Here is an 18,338-nt window from a genome sequence, read left to right as displayed (position 1 = left end):
ATCATTATAAATTTAGATAGACCTTTACGTATGGTTCTCATTTTGCAAAATTGTATACCAAATCTCTTTTTTCTCTTTTGGCATTAAAGTAGAGAACATCTTCCAATACCTATCATCTAGCTTAGTGAACCAAGTCCGCTAATGGATACTAGGCAGCCTAAGGGTAAACGCTTACGGATAGGCACCGAGGGTTGCCTAACGGTCAAAGGACGAGACTAACCATTTCGCTGACTTTGCTAGCTGCTGGTCCACTTTACTACATTATGGTGCGGTTCTCACAGTGACCAAATGGTGCCTAATTTACGCTGGTATGTGATTACCACCCACCACGCGATAAATAGGCCGCGGGCGGCACTTGGGCATCCTTCGTCACCCGCATTCCATTGTCTCCACACATGCATTTTCTTAATCATAAAAGGCAACATGGGATATTCAGAGATTGCTTGTCAGATTTGCGGCATGAGCTTCAACATTGGCCGCCTTCGAACACCGACAGAGCCGCGATCCGCTGCATGGAACTATACAGGATATGGTAATGGCGGGTTTCCCCGTCGGCATTCAGTGTCCTCCTCGAGGGCTTGTTCGCCATCAGCAGGATGCAAGGTCGTTGTCCGCAACCCTGTTCAGGCTCCAGATCTCACCATTAAGGTTGATGAAGATGGGGAAGAAGACGGCGATTACATGCATCGGTCGTCGGAAGAAATTTCCGATCCCTATGAGTACGATTCCGACTATGAGAGCGAGCCAAAGACCGCCATGGACGAGGATGACGATGCCATGTCATGCTCCTCGGAGGCCTCGGACGTATACAGAGCCTTCATTCAAAGTTTGGCTCCTCCTGCGGCACAACCCGAGGTCATGCTGCCGGAGCGCGACGCGCCAGAGGATGACACGATTGAGTATGAACATATTGCCGGTGGACTAGATTGCAAGTGGTCTGAACATACCTACTGTGACGGAGCTTTCAATGGACACGCTATCTCTGCAGAGGACATGTTTGGATGTACCACTTTGCAATGCCTTGTTCCCAAGGACAACGACGGGGAATGGGAATCCGAGTCCGATGATGAGGAATTCGAAAAGTCCGGCAGATTCTTCCTTAGCGGTCTCTGTGATACATCTCCGAGCCGAGACATGAATTGGCCGACAGTGTTTCCCTCTCGGCATGATTGCAGCTCCCCAAAGGCTGATAACATTTTTTATATCACCGAGGAGGCCGAAGAGTATTCTATGCCATTTCATCCGACGTGCCTCGAAGTTTTTAAACGTGCTTCCATGCTGCGAAACGGGGCTGTTGATTACGAAGGGCTCATCAATTGGTGGATCATTGAGGGCGGGGATGGCTACTACAGTTTCCCTCGAGATCCCGCTGTCAATCACGACCAGTGGTTTGAACATGTCGCCGGCAACGAATTCCTTGTCGCGAATCCCTGTATTGGTGCCAAATGGGGATCCATTTTGGCTGCCTCGGATCGGACAGGTGACCCCGACTTTGGTTACGATACACCTGTATTTGGAGAAGTCGACTGCGCATCTCATGACCTGTTTGCCCAGCTGCCGCGAGAGTTGCGTTTTATGGTGCTAGAGGAGCTGGAGTCGCGAGACATTGCGAATCTCCGACTCGCCTCTCGGTCCTTTCACCAGCTGCCACAAGCACTATTTCGCAAGTTGACCTTGCGGGAATTGCCTTGGGTCTGGGAGGCATGGTGCAGTCTAGGTTACTCTAAATGGGTTTATACCAGGGCTGCCGAATTGCGCCGCAGAGATGAACAGCGAGTCGAACGTGGACAACCAATCTGGCAAGCGATAGATGTTCTCGAAGAAGATGCTCGCAGTCATGGAGATGATGGCTTGCATCAGGCTGCAATTGCTGCGTTGACCCAAGCTGCCGACAAAGAGGAAAACGAGCCAGGTCCTCTCCCTTCAACGGCATCTTTGCCAGCTCCCGAAAAGACAGATTGGTATCGTTTGCGTTGTGAACTTGCTCGGAATATGCCCCGTCTGCTGGGGTTGAGAAACAGGCGTCGAATTTGGAAGGACTGCGAGGAGATCCTTGATCGGATTGCACGGTATCGTGATGCTGGAACTATGATTTTGGGCGAAACGGTCAATGCACGTGAAGTGGCTGAAGCGGCTGTCGAGCGAACAATAGAAGCAAACCGGCGATGGCACAATTACTGTCAAGCTGGTCGACCTGGAACTTACAATTTCGATGATTGGGCTTGAAAGCGAGCAGATTTGTATAGGTCCAACAAGCACTGGTCAACAAAGCTATGGCGTCAGTATTGGCTGCCGAGCATACGGTATACGTGTTTAAGTAACCTAACCTTAGGTTAGTACGATTGATTCTACGTCTACAGACAATCAAGCCACATGCTGGAGACCGCACGCAGGCACGAAAGAATGACCCAATGGGACGAAACGAGATAACGGAAGTAGTCAAATACATACAATGGATTGTCGAGTGGCTCCAATAACACAATCCACGTTTGGAAACTTCGCGCGTAAAAGTTGTCTACTACACATCGTAGCGTGAATCCCAGGGTTCTGAGCATTCAAATGTTAGTTGTTGGAGCCAGCATGATTGTTGGATTTCAGCCGCCGAACAGCTGCAAGCTCCACGCTACTAGACTTTTTTACTAGCTGGAGAAAAAAGAGAGAAAAACAAAAAAAAATTGCTACCTCGCTGTACGTACGAGTCCACTATGGCTATACAGGTAGCTAAATGGTGATTGACTGATGACCTGCTTATACTTAATAGAGTCCCTATACCGTACGTGATTTGCCGCGTTGACCACACGGCAATTGGACGATTGTATTGGCTGCTGCACTGGTTAGTAGTTACTGGAAAACAGCATTCATGCAGCGATTTATCTCTACAATGAGCGCCTGCCCCGCCAATCGCGCGATCAAATCTACGAGCACTACCCTGCTCTTTCAGGTCCTTTCTGACCTCCATCTCGAGGTTGGACAGGACTATGCCGTCTTTGATTTTCCCGTCACTGCACCACATCTGATTCTCGCCGGCGACATTGGTCTTCTCTCGCACTACGACGCCTATCTGGACTTTATCAGCAAGCAGACCGCACGCTATGATCGCGTCTTTCTCGTCCTAGGCAACCACGAGTTTTACGGCCTCGACTTTGCCAAGGCGCACGCAACCGCCAGGCGGTTGGAAAAGGAGCCATGCTTGCAAGGCAAGTTGTCCTACCTCCAACAAACAAGATTCGATTTCCCAGCCGCCAATTTGACGATTTTGGGCTGCACGCTCTGGTCCCACGTCCCCAATGATGCCAAAGAGGTTGTACGGCAGAGAGTGAAAGACTTTCGCCGGATCGAGGACTGGACAGTGGACAACCATAATCGCGCGCACGCGTCGGACGTTGCTTGGCTAAAAGCGGAGCTGGCCAAGTTAGACCCGGGCCAGTCAGTTCTCGTGGTGACACATCACGCGCCTTTGGTTCTGGGGACATCCAAACCCGAACATCTTGAGAATCCTTGGACCTCTGCCTTTGCCACAGATGTCCTGTCCGACGATGAGACGTGGGATGTGGTAAAGTACTGGATCTACGGGCATACGCATTATTCGACTGAATTCGAGATGCATGGGACTCGTGTGGTTAGCAATCAACGTGGTTATGTCATTCGTGATGCATTCGGGGTCAAGAAAAGAAATAGGGGGTTTAATATGCACAAGACCATCAAGGTAGCCTTAGAAAAAAGTGAAAACTTTGAGCGAGTTTAGCTTCTAGCGACAACGGTGCTTGGGGTAAGGGTTGTGCTAGGCTGCCGCCTACAGGATAATGTTAGGCGAGGCTTGCGAACTCTTGATCCTCGAACCGTCTTGAGCTCGATCCTGTCTACAGAAAGTCGGAACTTATGTCTATATCGATCATATTGTCACTAGAAGTTATCGACCAAACATGCAACTGGATCTGGTGCTACTGCGCCATATTTACGCAAAGCAGCTTGTTGCTTCCATGCCGCTGCGGCAGGGGCAGCTGGCCAGAATATGCACCTTGCGAAAATATCATAGCCAAATGAATCTGTTTGTCTTTTGGACATTACAGAACATCCACAATCATCACATCACACATGTTTGTGCCCAGGTTTAACAGCTATGATGGCAACCAACACAGTCACAAGATTTTGTGTATCCGCTTCGTTGTTTCTCCTTTGCCGCTGGCCGTCAACATGTGTCACACGGGCGCCGTCGCAGCATTGATCATCCGAGGTGTTGGTTCTGAGGAGTAACAGAGTGAATGATTTGAATACAGGTGATAAGATCCATGAATTCGATGCTTGGGTACACGATGCCGCTCTACAAGGTCTTGGCTCCTAGTTGGTGGTACCATTAGCACGAGTATACAGTTCGGCATGGTCTTCCGACACAATCCACTCTCAACTTAACAATGGTGCTGGTATAATAAAACACGATAGGTTTTGATCGTATCAATCATCTTCTCCACGTTGCAAACCCAATTCCTTTCACCTGTTCTTTCTCTTCTTCTTTTACGACGACAGGAACTCATATAAATCCTAATCTAGTTAAAACAAGACCAGACACAACAGGTATCTGGTCCAGTCACCGCGTGAAAAATATTATCTGGATTCGGCACGACACAGGCAAGGGCACTGACGAATTCAATTCTTCCAATGGGATCTATGTTTTATCCAAAATTTGTTCATCACATTAATCAGTGAATAACTGCAACAGGCTGGTAACTATAGCCGCACGTGGTTTAACCCGAGTCATTACAAATTACATTGCATGAGATGCAGTAAGACATTATCTACACCATCTCACTTTTATGAAACGCATACACGGAAAGAGAGAGAGCGGAGGAATATCAATCGGCCAAAACGTGTATATTTTATCTACAACACCAGATAATGCAGACCAAACTATGTTTATCGCCATTTGCAAACGACCTGATGCATGTTCACCCCCCCCCCCCCCCCCTAACACGACTCAGAAATGAAAGCAGAACCAAAAGTAAAGCAATAAAGAATCCAAATTGAATGTGGCCAAGATGAAACCCAGTGGATCAGCTCAGCTTAACAAACGTTGGTGCCCTGGATGATGTAATGTTTTCCAGCGTCATCGACAGAAGTGAAGTAAATGTTGCTGGGCAAGAAGGTGTTGCCATCGTTCTTGAAGACAGTGGTTCCGGCATTGAACTCGGCGCGAACGGCCTGGTTAGGGAAGGCGGTGGTGCCACCGACAAAGGTAAAGGTCCAGTTGTCTACAATAGTAGACTCGGTGAACCCATCCTTGGCAATCTGTTCATAGATTCCCTTCTGGATCTTTGTGATCTGCTGATCGTCGTATCCAGTGCCTGAGCACGCAGTGCTTCGGATAAAGGTAACACAGGCGTTCTTGCAGTCGCCGGTTTCCTCGCACATGCCGGTATTATCGACGTAGACGTAGTTTTGGTCGGCGTCAGTCTTGAAGGGAGGAACGCAATAGCTGGGGACATCGTCGCGGGGTGCGATTTGAGGAAGTGCTGTCACCAGAAGAGGTGCTAGGACAAGAGTGTATCGAAGCATATTGACCATTTTGACTTTTTGTAAATTTGTTTGGAGAGGAGATGATGATAGGATGATGATTGGTCAGATTGTGCAAGTGCAAAGAGAAGCTGGCTGATGGACAGAAAAAAATTGATGTTCTCAGGAGAATTGTCTCTCTTTTATATTCAAAACACAACGCCAGGACCGTGTCGATACATCATTCGAATGACTACACAAATCCTAGATCTGAATATGTTTGAACAAGCGCCAAGTAGTATCGTCACTATCAATATGATACTTGCAAGCATATAAATCCAGCATAACGGGTGGACAAGGACAAGGATGGCAGATGATGTAAAGCATGAATCCCTCTAAATATATGCTTATTTACGCCACATTCAGTACAATATAGCCTTTTTTTGTTCCTGAAATTTGTTACAATTATGAAAATTATAGTAATTCCAAACTCAATAAAAGATTCATATCTACTCATCATTTGATTTTCTCGCCTTTGTCCCAAGATGCACCTGTCAATAAAACTCTGCCACATATGGCGATACAATTACATGTATCAAGTAGTCTGCCTGAATCATTCACCGACCAGTAGTGTGGTAGGGAATGGCAAAGGCCACGCTGCGAGGCTATTCATGGCGCGGCGCCATCACAATTGTTTGTTCAAGACTAAATTCAGATTGAGGCAACAATAGCCAAGCCGCTATAGTTTAGCTCAGAGTTAGTAGAATGGAGCAGAATGCTGGATTTATCAAAGATCGGCAGGTGAGAGATGATTCCAAACTCTTCATTGGATGCAAAACGATTTGTTCGTTCCTGTGGAGGCCCAAACGGGTAGTGAAGGGCCACGGATCTTTTAGTCCACCACCGTGCCACTCTTAGTTGCTTAGTATTGGCGCGTGCTACAATTGTGGCTAGTTTGATCGACTTCATCATATCATACTATGTATAGAAATTCCGACTAAGTGTGCGCAAAGAGAGAGAATTGAAAAGTTTGCTAAGTGACAAAAGTTCCTTGACATTGTCCATTAGCCTTTACGCTTCGATTGACATTAAGGCTTGTTCTCAATTGAGACATTGGTCCTATCCGGCTTACTTTAACTGCAGCCTACCGTTCGGCCCGGATGCGGTCGGTACCTGGACGGGCATTGACACAATCGTCTAGAACCACCACTGGCCTTTCTATCTCTTGTGCGAACTTTCCTGTATCGATCAGGTAATAATGCTTCAGGATTGGTCATGTGGATACTGACACAACTTTTCCGTGCCAATCTCATATCAATAAAATCGGGAGAAAAGCCGGAGGCACTAGATTGTAATGTTAGTCTACCTAGGGATTTAACTAGTACAGAATGTTAGCTGGAAGCCTCACCATAACGGCAGTGAATCGCTAGATGAGACCCACAGTCCACCATAACGGCTTTGAATCAGCTAACAAGTAAGTAGGCGCCCACCCGCCGGAATCATCCATTTATCCAGCTCTGAGTCGACACAGTAGACATTTCGCGACGGCACAATAAGGGACGAAGTCTACTATTAGGTAAATAAAAGCATAACCCTTTCCCGGCACTCGGACTCGCCGATATTTCATTAGATATTCCAGTAGGTCTGTAGTCTCTCAGAGGGCAGAACGGTGAACCTTCCTACCGCTTGGCACCGTCCCTAGTTTTGCAGGGCTCCACTACTCAGCCATCGTGCTCGCCAGTAGCTTGGAATCGAGCGACCTCTAAACCAATCTTTCCATCATGACCGAATTGGTCGATGGGATTTAGGAACGACCAGGACGGTATCCGCCAACTTTGAAGCGCGTGGCCTGACGACTGGAGTCGCGCTGGATGAGGATGACCTTGGTCGAATTCATGGTACCTGCTACTGAATCTGGCAAGAGGAATTGGGGGCCAAACCTGACCTTTATGTTGCCCTTTCGATGACGTCTTGTCTCCAGAAAAGGATCACCCTGGATCAGTTCAAACAAGGATCATCGTTCAACTTAACACCACCAGGCCTTGGAATGCGCTTCAGACGGGTCATCGAATATCCCTAAATAAGACATTGGGTTTCCAAGCCTTTCGAATCATGCAAACATCGACGTAACAGACATTTCCAACCACGGGATCTCGATCTTTAGTCACTGCATGCAAGTCTCTGATAGTGACGGAGCAAAGGACTGACAGACACTATGTTGTAACATAGAAAACTGCCATGCGAGCAGTGAAATTATCTCTATTAGCCCTCAAGATATTATTCTGGGCTGTGCATCCCTTTTTCCTCTGTCAATGCCCGGCGATGATGCGAGGTAATTCATTGCATCGTTTTAGTGTCACATGATTTGCACATTCACAGAGTGGTACCTGATTGATCTTGACAATGGACTACCTCTCCAGATATCCTGGAGCTACATATGTTGTATATGCCATCGCAACTTTGGACCGCGGCTAGGTAGGAAGACAACCCATTTTTAATCAATCAGTTGGAGTGCAGGTGTCAAATAAATGAATGACGCGGATCACTGAGAGGTGTAAGGTGGCTGCTGTTGTACTTGGATATTCATAAAATCATGTTTGCGAGTCATTGATAAACATTAGGGGCATGGGCGTTCTTCGGAAAAAGACGTAAAATAGTGACCATAAGGCATACACTAGGTACTAACTGGATTTAATCCTCGCCAGGTGAGTGGGTGGTGGCTAGTCAGATTCAAACGATACAGGACTAATGGAGCGTGGCCCGTCTGGCCATATGCCGGGCTGTAGGGGGGGTGCTTCAGCTGGCGGTGCTGTTCGTTCGGATACGACTGTTCTATGCTGCACCACCAACCGGGACTGAGAGATTCCGTAATGAGGTCGAGCAGGAGACAGTAAAGGCAAGATCAATGAAGTAGTGGATGGTCGATCGATGGGGCGGCCTCGCTCGCCGTGGGATGTGAGCTCCGATTCCTTAGAGGCTAATTAGTAGGCTATAGCCAGTCCTCCTCGGAGCCCAAATAATGAAAGGCTCGCCGTAGATGATAAGAATGGTGAACTATTCATCACGAGTGTCTTCTTATGAGTAGTCGCTTTATCGCGATGCGTACGGTATGTAACCCTTGCCAGGGTTTCCCGATCACAACGTAATCGTCAGATTTGTGACCCCTGACTGATCTTTGCGATAATGACGATGGATAATCTGATAGCAAAGGAAGCCTCCCATGATGTTGCTTATATGAAACGCGAGGTGCTACAGCAAATGTGAGAAACATACTCGGTAATCATGGATAATGGATAATGAAGAAGATGTAGTACAAGAACGTCGTATCGGGCCTACTTGGCCTCATCTGTATTCCTGGGCAGTCATCCCTCCCGGAGCCCACGTTTTTATATTTTAAAAACCCTGACGGTTGAATACTCTTTTGTTTAGTTTTATTACTACTAGCTAGGTAGTTAAGTTGTTGCACTGACGTAGTCAGTACCTACCGCAGATCACCTGATCGGATATGTTAGATAGCTCTTCAACGCCTCTCTTTCGTAGATCTGTGGGATCAACTCAGACTTCTTTCTCACGTTTTCTTGATTTTATCTTCTCTTTCACATTGACTTAGGTGAGACAATTCTATCAGTGTTAGTTCTAAGTACCTTTGATAATCTCATGGCGAGGAATAAGCTGAAAGGAGGCGTGTTTTGTTATATGGTAGGGACAAAGCTTACACCAGATCTTTGTCGAGATCCAGTGAACCCACACTTCTTAAATCTACTCATTTTGTGGTTGGTATCATAGCAGAAAATAGCTTGGAGGTGCAAATTAGATATACACCTTGCGCACCTTCAATAGAGTGTTCTATGTGGTCCCCGTTGTTTGTTATCTGAATATCATATCTTTTCAAGACCTACACCTTCTTTCGTCCATCAAGACAGGACAAGAGACACGAACATAAGAGATATAAACATCTCACTGATGTCCTAAGTGAGCGAGGTTTGAATTCTTTTTATTCCCGATCTCGCATTTTCGTTTTTTGCGACCCCTTTTTATTTATTTTCAATATATTTGTTATTATATAATAATGATTCCTTCCCCGCTAATCTATTTCTTCGGAATAACAAGCAGAATGAAACCTACAATACCTGGTGAAATAGCAATAAAACAAGCAGACACTTGGACAGAAAGACGGTTCCAGTACTTTTTGTCTCCAGCTGCTTCCTCGGCGCGTCTTTGCGCATCTTCTTCACCACATCTTTGAATCGCCATTTCCTCGTCAGCGAGTCTTCGCGATTCAGCAACCTGTTCCTCGTGTTCAGCTATAAAAAGAGCTGATCTTGAAACCATTTGAGCTTTGACATTTTCATCAGTTTCAACCTGAACGTGCAAGTACAATACGTCGTGACCCTGGAATTGACGTTGAGCAGCAAGGATATGAAGGACAATCCATCCTATTCTGGCTTCTCGCGTTTTATAGATATCTTCCGGTTTTCTAGCTTCTGCAAATCGCTTCTTTGTGTCTTCCAACGACCCAAGAAAAACGTTGAAGCGGTACACATAAGATCTCAGCCCGGGCTGTTGTTCTGCCCAGAATAAACCGAGAAGTCTTGCATCTTGCCCTGAACCCGTATAAGGGGTGCATTCTCCGGAAATCTCCTTACTGGTTTCCAGTTCAAAGGTAACTTTTCGGTGAAGTGCATCCACCACTAAGATAGTCCTCTGGGGTGAATGGAATGATTTAGTAGGGTGAACTGCCTGCGAGGGTCGCTTTGCGGGCCGCTTCTTTGGCCAAATGCTGTAAAGCTACGGTGCTGTGGCCGGCACTGCGGTTAGTATTATTATTGGTTTTTTTCGTTTTCTTCGTTGTTTTCTCGGCCTTTTGTGTTTTCCTGCGCCCTTTGGACGATAATAATCTTAATTTTCTTTTTTTTAAGCTAAGCTATAAACGCATAGAAATCTGCAATCTTTTACTGACCTAATTATTGCCTCGGTCGTTTTATATTTAATATAACACTATTATTACTCGTGAATATTAGTATGACTCGCTGCCTGAAGATTGGCAGGCCCTGCGCTATAGCGGCCAATTCCGCTATATACGGGTTCTGCTCTTCCTTTGTGCCTAGGGTCACCGACTATAGCGTAAATTTCTCCTTTACCAAGGTGGAGTCTGGAAATCGCATAGCAACTCCATATCTTATTAGATCGTTTCTGTTTAAGCTAGCGGTGGCGATGCGAATTGCCTATTGCGCGCTAGCTAGCTCGGTTGCTCGATCGCTATTTTTAATTACGACTTCGGCCCGCTTAACCTATAATTCGACTAAATAAGCGTTAATTATTTTAAATCTATTCCTCGGCACACTTTTTATATTTTCTGCGAGTTATTATATCGGCAAGATAAATCGTATAAATATACGAAACCCTGCCGTGCGAAGCGGGTTACTTATCGGCAGCGTATATAAATCGACTTAAAGCTTAATTACTCGCTTAATAAAGCGATTTTAAGCCGATAAAATATATGCTTTAGCCTTATTTATTATAGTGGCTATTTTGCTAAAAGCCCCTATTATCGCTTATACACCTATTCTTTGCACCCGGTTAATAATATGCATTATCCGCTCGCCATAAGCGTATCTTTATATATTCGATGCGTAATTTATAATAAGAGCTATTATGGCGGTAAATAGCTGTCGGGCGGTTGCTAATAAAAACCCTTTAGCCGTTTTAATTCGAGGGCTGCCTTTAGCGCCTTGCTCGAGACTCGAGCCATATATTGCTTATATCGTAACTGCGAGTCCATCGTGACCCCCAGGATTTTGACCTTGTTTTATAGATACACCCGTTCGCCCTTAATCGGGAAATGGTTCTTATTCACTCGGGAAGCTTTCCGACGAAATGGATAATAGCCGTCTTCTCTGCCTCGAATATAGCGCCACTGCGACCTTTTAATCCAGAGCTTTATCGGTAATCGCGCAAATGCTTGCTTCGTTCGCTTAAGCTGTTGGACCCGCTACCCACGCTGTATAATCGTCGATAAAGGCAACCGATTTATATGCCTTATTAATTAAATGCTAAACAAGGTTTGCGTTAAAAAATAAAAATAAAATTAACGATAAAAAAGAGCCTTGCGGCAGTTTTACTTATAATAATTTATGGCTTTTAAACGTACAATTATTAATTTCGATTATAGCCGTATACTTAGAATAAAATGCGTTAATCCATTTTATTAAATTTAAGGGAATGCCTCGCGCTTCCATCCTTTAAATAAGCCGCTCCTTATATATTTTATTATATGCTCTTTTAATATCGAAACTAACGAGGCTTATTATTTGTCGTCGACGCTATGCCTTATAAATGTGCTTTTATAAGAGGAGCACTGCTTATTTAGCTAATTGTTGTTTCCTCGCACCGAAGTGGTTCGTAGGCAATAATCCGTATTTTTTATTATATACAAAGTCCTTTTAGCCATTATTAATTCGAGCACTTTACCTAAGGTTAATAAAAACGAGATTAAACGCCATGCTTTAGCAGTAGTGTAATTTGCCTTGCCCGGCTTTTTAAGTAGTATTATTTTAGTATGCCGCTATTATTAAAATAAAACCTTTTCGGCGAGCGATTATTTAAAAAGCGATAAAACCCTGCCTTTAACGGCAGGCTATATTTGCTGCTAAACGAATGCCGGAAGACCGTTGTCAGGGCTTGGATACCAAGGTATAATCCTTAATATATCGGGACCCATTCACTTAAATATCACGAGCTTTCTGCTTAATTTTTTGGGATTTAAGTCTCAGCTTTTATAATAGTCAGAGGAGTTTGTGATCTAGGGTTTTAATATCACCTAATAGGAGCGGTATATAGGCATAAATAAGTAATTAAAAATAATCTAATTTTATATAAATAAAATAAAAGGTAGGTCGTATTTATATACCTATCCAGGAGCTCTTATAAAGCTTAATTAGTTTAATTTAAAAATCCCTTTAAAAACTATAAATATATAAAGTAAATATCCCGTTATATATCCCCTAAATTAATTTAGCGTCCTAAAAAAGCTTAAAAGTTATATATTCAGGATATATATTCCTAATTTTTAATATTTAATTTCGGTTTTTAATTTCTTTTTAGGCGATTAAATAATTATTTAACCAAAAACCTGGTTTTTGTTAATATCCGTTTATCCCACCTTTTCTAAGCTCCGTAAGCTCTTTTTTTTCGGCTTTAAACAACTTTATAGCTAACTTTTTAAAAAGCAACTAATTTTAAAATTAATAACTGCCTTTTTAAAATTAATAATTATTGCCTATTCCGTCCGATTTTAAATTTCCTAATTTATAAAAATCTGTTATTAATTTACTTTTTGCTTTAAAATTAATAACTAATTTTCTAATTAATAAATCCTAACCGTAGGTTTTTCCCTTTTATAAAAGGAAAACTTTCCTTTTATATATTAAGCTTTATTTTCTTCCTTTTTTATTATATATCCACTTTTTTAAATTTTTCCGGATTTATTTAATTTAGCTTTTTAAGCTTTATTAACTTTAAATTCCTTTTTTTTTTATCCTTAAATTTATTATCGTTATTAAATTTTTAAAACTTGCCGTTATAATACCTAAAAATAAACGCTCCCTTTTTAAACGTAATAAAAGTTTTAAAAGCTTTATCCGTTCGTTTTTAACTATTTTTCGTTATCCCGATAATTAGTTTTACCGTTTTGCTAAATATAAAGCTATTAATCGTCGTTCCTAAATTACCTTTAAGCTCGCTAAAGCTAAAACTAACCGAAATAATAATAGCAAAGCTCTTTTTTTGCAACCCTTGCCTTTTAAATCTAATTTTTTTAACGAGCTATTACCTATTAATTTTATTCCTATTCCTCCTTAATTTCGTCGTTTTAAAAATCCTATAATTTTTCCTATTTACGAATTCCCGCTTAATTTAAATCCCTAAATTTAATAAGCTTCGGCAAAACAAATATAAGCGCAAAATATACCGGGCGTAATTCCTATCGACCTTTCGAACCTTTTTTTTTAAATTAAAACCTAATTTCGAAATTAACCTTAAATTTAATAATCCTAATTCCGAATTTAAAACTAATTTCGAGCTTAAGGCTAATCCTTTAAAAAAAAGCTATTTAAAGCTTTTCGAAATATTTCGATAATTAATATTAATTTAACTAGCGTTCCTAATTCTAAAAATTTTAACAAATTTTTTATTAATATCAACGAGCTTTTTAGCCGTTATTTTTCTTTTATTAAATAAATTAACCGAAATCGTAAAGCTAATTAGGTTTGTAAATTTTAAGCTATTAGCTTTAATAAGCCTAAAAATCTTTTTTATTTTAACCGCCGCTTTTACTATCGATTTCGGGTTTTTAAATTTATTAAAACCGATAATCTCCTAATTCGTACCAAAAATAATACTTTTATCCCTAAATCCTTTTATTAATTTCGCCGTAATAAATTTTTAATTTTAGCTTAAGGTCGCTTTTATTATAATATAAAAAAGCCAATTTTTTTAAAAAACGCTTTTAATCTTTTTTCCTCGTTTAAAAAGCCTTTTAAGCGTATTATTAGCGAATTTTAAAAGCCCTGCCTTTATTATTTAAAAAGCGTTATAAAAGGCCGTTTTAATAGGCTATATTATACCGTTAAAAATAAAAACCGTTATAAGCGCTATTTTAATAATAATTATAATTATATTGCTTTATAAATATCCCTTTTTTTTATTTTTCGAAAACTATTAATCAATTTTTTAAATTAAAAATCCTTATATAATCGGTTATACGTTTGCTTTTTATAACTATAAAAACGCTAAAAAGCGTATTAAAAATTAATTTTAAATCGTAATTAAAATTATTTTATTTTTATATTAGCCAAATTAAAAAAAAGTTTTATCCAAAAGCTTATATAAGCGGGATAAAAAGTCTTTTTAGGATTACGCTTTTAATAAAAAATAAAAATTAATATAAAAAAGGTATATAATAACTTATTAAGCTAAAAAACGGTAAAACGGTTAAAAAATAAAATATATAAATTTAAAAATAATATTTTCGTTTTCCGTTTATCTTTATAGCCTTTAAGCCTTTATATTTTAGCTTATTAAGCCGTATTTTCGCGTTTTTATTTTTTTTAAATTTTTAAAATAATAATTTATTTTATTTTTAATATTACGATTTTTAAATTTAAATATACGATAAATTATTTAAACTTTTATTTCGGTAATACTTTTATAAATTTATTTGCTAATATATATTCGGTATTTAGGTATATAATAATAAAAGTACCTTTTATATATTTTTATTTAAATTATATATTATTTAAATCGATATATTTAAGCTTAATAATAACCCGTAAAGCTTTATAAATAACTAATCGAATTATTTATTAATTATCGCAATAAATATTCCAAATTCCTTTAAATTAAAATTAGATATTTTTATAAAAGCGTTAAAACGCTATATTTTTTTTGCTTATTTTTAAAAAAGCAAAAAGCTTAGCTTTTATAATATTAATTAAAACTATTACTTATTTTAAAGCTTTTTATATTACTAAACTACCGAAAAGCTTAATAATATACCTTTAAAAATTACGTTTTAATTCAAAGTCGTTAGCGAATAAAATATTATTAACTATTATTAGGACTTAGGCTTCTTTATTCCCTTTATATTAGATTTTTAGGTATTTAATTCTATATAAATATTTTAAAACCTAAAATCCGTATTTAAAATATAAAAATCCGGGATTTATAAAAAAATATAAAAGCAAAATAGCTAAAAAAGCTATATTTAATCGGATAATAATAGCTATATATAAAATATACCCGATAAATTTTTAATATCTTTTAATTTTTTATTTTAAAACGCTCCTAATATATTTTAATATTAATTCGCATAAAATCGGTATTATTAAAATATAAAAATTATTATTTACCCTAAATTTAACGCAAATCTTCTCGATATAAACGTTATATAAAAAAAATAATATTTTTTTAGTTTTATTTCTTTTAATATAAATACCGAGAAACTAAACTACGTTTCCTTTTAATTTAAACTTATATCTCCCTTTAATTTAGTCGAAAAGCTTTTTTTTTACGTTTTTATATTCTTTTCGATATAAAATAAAAATATCGTTTACGTAAAAGATTATAAATACCGTTTTATTTAAATTATAAAATAAATACGGTTTTTCCGGTAACGCCTTTATACCCAATTAGGCTAAAATACTATTAAACTCCCGATACCAAAATAATAATAAATCCTTTAGCCCGTATAATACTTTTTAAAATTTTAAATATTTCCTAATTATTTTAAATCCCTTAAAAAGTTCGTAATATACTAGCTTTAAATTCCTTTTAAAAGCGTTTAAAAACGCCTTTATTACGTCGTATTATTTATATTTAAAATCGAATTTTGCAGCTACCGCTATTATAATTCTAAACAATTTTATAACTAAAGTTAAGGTATAAATTTATTTAATAAATCCTTTTTATAAATCTCTTTTTGCTATTAATCGAGCTTTAAATTTAATAAAATAATTATTTTCGTCGAACTTATATATTTAAACCTATATAAATAAAATTAGTTTTCCAAATCTTTTTTCCCGTTTTCGCTCCTTTTAAACTTTTTTAAAAATAAAAATTCGCAGCTTTAAATATATTATTTAAAAAAAACTATTTCGGAATTTATAATTTTAAAAATTAAAAAACCGTTTTAAAAAAGCTAAAACTTTATTACGGTATATCTTTTCTTTAAGGTTAAAAGAAATTCTTTTTAATATTTTAAGCTTTTTTTTTTTATTTAAAGCAATTTCGATTATTAAATTTAATTTTAACCGCTCGAGTTTATAATTTAGTATCGCTATAGCTATTATATAATATAAAATTTTATGCTTTTTAGGATCGGTTTCCTAGGAAGCCTAAAATATTAAATCTAAAAATTCTAACTAAAATAAATTTAAATCGAAAATCGCGAATATTTTTTAATACTTATTTAGCGCTTTTTTTTCCCTAATCGACCTTCGTAATAATTTATCGCTAATAATCGATTTTTTCGAGCTTTTTTTAGGTCTGCCTTTAATTATCGGTAAAAACGTTTCTCCTAAATTAATAAATTTAATTAAAATCTTTATTTTAGAAATATTAATATAAATTTTAATATTAGCTTCGTTTTAATATTCGGAAGCGTTTATAAATTAATTTTTTTTAAAATTTTTATTTATTATTTTTAAAGATTTTATATCTTTTATTATATTTTAATAAATTTTTTTTATCCCGTTTTATCCGTTCGAATATATTTTACGGTAAAAATTTTAAGGCTTATCCTCTATATTTACTAATAAAATATTTTTATAACCTTAATTAGCTAATCCGGTTATAATTTAAAATTTAGGCGTTATTTTTAAAAATAATAATTTTATATATATTTTTAGCTTAAAAGCTTTAGCAGCTTTTAAAAAAAATATCTAAATAAATATTCAATTCCTAATTATCGGGATAATTAATCTTTTTATTATTTTCGAACTATTTAACGATTTATATTAAGCTATTAGGAACCGTATTTTTAGCCTTTTTACCCTTTAAATCGTATAAAATCTATTAATTATTATATATATTCTATAAATCTAATTTAACAAATAAATCGTTTTTAATATAGCTCGGTTTACTAATTTCGATTTTTTAAATAATATTATCGCGCTTATATTACTAAATAGCAAGCTTTTTTTCCCGGATGCTTCTTTTATAAAACCGTATTTTATTAAACTTAATATTACGTATTATAATTATATTTTTTATATTTAAAACCTAAATTCGAAAAAGGTTATTTGTATAATAACCTACTAAATAACCTAAATAAATTTTATATTCGGTTTTTTATCGAATAAACTTTAGGTTTTATTCCCGATCTTTAATTAAAGGATAATACGCGCATTTATATACGTATATTAAATTCTAATTAAGCCGCAAATTATCGGTTAAAGCTTTAATTAATTCCGGTATATATTATCGAAAATATCCCCGAAACCAGGAATTTAGGGTTTCGTTTAGGGATTTAAAACTATTTAATTAAAATAGGCTTATATTATATAAATATATAACGGCTTTAAAAGCCTTTCCCTATAAGAGCTTAAAAAGGTTAGCCGATTAAAGCATTTTTACGGTTTTTTATTTAATTTTTTTATTAGCTTTTTTAATACTTTTATAAAATTTATAAATATAAAAAGCGCTAATTTTTAGCTTAATATTTTCCCGTCGTACTTAACGCTTAAAATTTTTTTTTTTTAATATAATATTAAAAAGCTTTTTCCGTCGAAAAATAATATAAAAACGTTTAATTTATATTATTTTTTTATTATTATAACGAAATTTTAAATTATAAAAATAACTTTTAAAGCTTTTTTTAATTCTAATAAATATTTAAAATACTTTTTAGATTTTTTTTTTAAAAATAAACGCTTTAAAAAACCTATTTAAAGCTTTTAAATAATAAATTATATCGATTAAAATTCGATAAAAAGGTTTTATAAACTAATATTCTCGAGCTTTTCTAAAAATTATTTAGCTTACGGAAATTTAAACGTATATTTCGCAATCGAATTATCGTATTCCTTAAATTTTAATATTTTTCGTTCGGTATATCAAATTTCGGAATATATCTACTCCTAAATATTTTAAACGTAAATACTAAAGCTCCTTATTACTAATTCTAAATTTAATATAATTTTTTAACCGTTATAATTTTCGATAGCTAATACGCTTAAAAGCTATTAAATAATAAAAATTTATATTTATTTCAAAAAAAATTTTAAAAAGGCAAATAATAAATTTAATATATTAAAAAAATATTAAATTATATTTTTTTATAAATTTAATAATTA

General features: G+C 37.2%; 3 protein-coding genes across 3 annotated transcripts; 2 read left to right on the top strand and 1 right to left on the bottom strand.

The window, feature by feature from the left end:
- Nucleotides 1–423: 423 nt before the first annotated feature.
- Nucleotides 424–2,226, top strand: PFICI_14220 (uncharacterized protein; the record flags this gene model as incomplete). Its single annotated transcript, XM_007842801.1, has 1 exon — nt 424–2,226. The coding sequence occupies one exon, from the start codon at nt 424–426 to the stop codon at nt 2,224–2,226; it is 1,803 nt and encodes a 600-aa protein (XP_007840992.1).
- Nucleotides 2,227–2,881: 655 nt separating this feature from the next.
- PFICI_14219 (uncharacterized protein) lies at nt 2,882–3,745 on the top strand (the record flags this gene model as incomplete). The annotated part of the gene is made up of 1 exon (XM_007842800.1): nt 2,882–3,745. One exon carries the CDS (start codon nt 2,882–2,884, stop codon nt 3,743–3,745), a length of 864 nt encoding a protein of 287 aa, XP_007840991.1.
- A 1,313-nt stretch (nt 3,746–5,058) lies between these two features.
- On the bottom strand, nt 5,059–5,559 carry PFICI_14218 (uncharacterized protein; the record flags this gene model as incomplete). The annotated part of the gene is made up of 1 exon (XM_007842799.1): nt 5,059–5,559. One exon carries the CDS (start codon nt 5,557–5,559, stop codon nt 5,059–5,061), a length of 501 nt encoding a protein of 166 aa, XP_007840990.1.
- Between the last annotated feature and the right edge of the window lie 12,779 nt (nt 5,560–18,338).

This window comes from Pestalotiopsis fici (genome assembly GCF_000516985.1).
Source record: "Pestalotiopsis fici W106-1 unplaced genomic scaffold PFICI_Scf_12, whole genome shotgun sequence".
Lineage (NCBI taxonomy): Eukaryota > Fungi > Ascomycota > Sordariomycetes > Amphisphaeriales > Sporocadaceae > Pestalotiopsis > Pestalotiopsis fici.
Note: the sequence above shows the minus strand (reverse complement) of the source record. Positions and strands in the feature narration are given on the sequence as shown.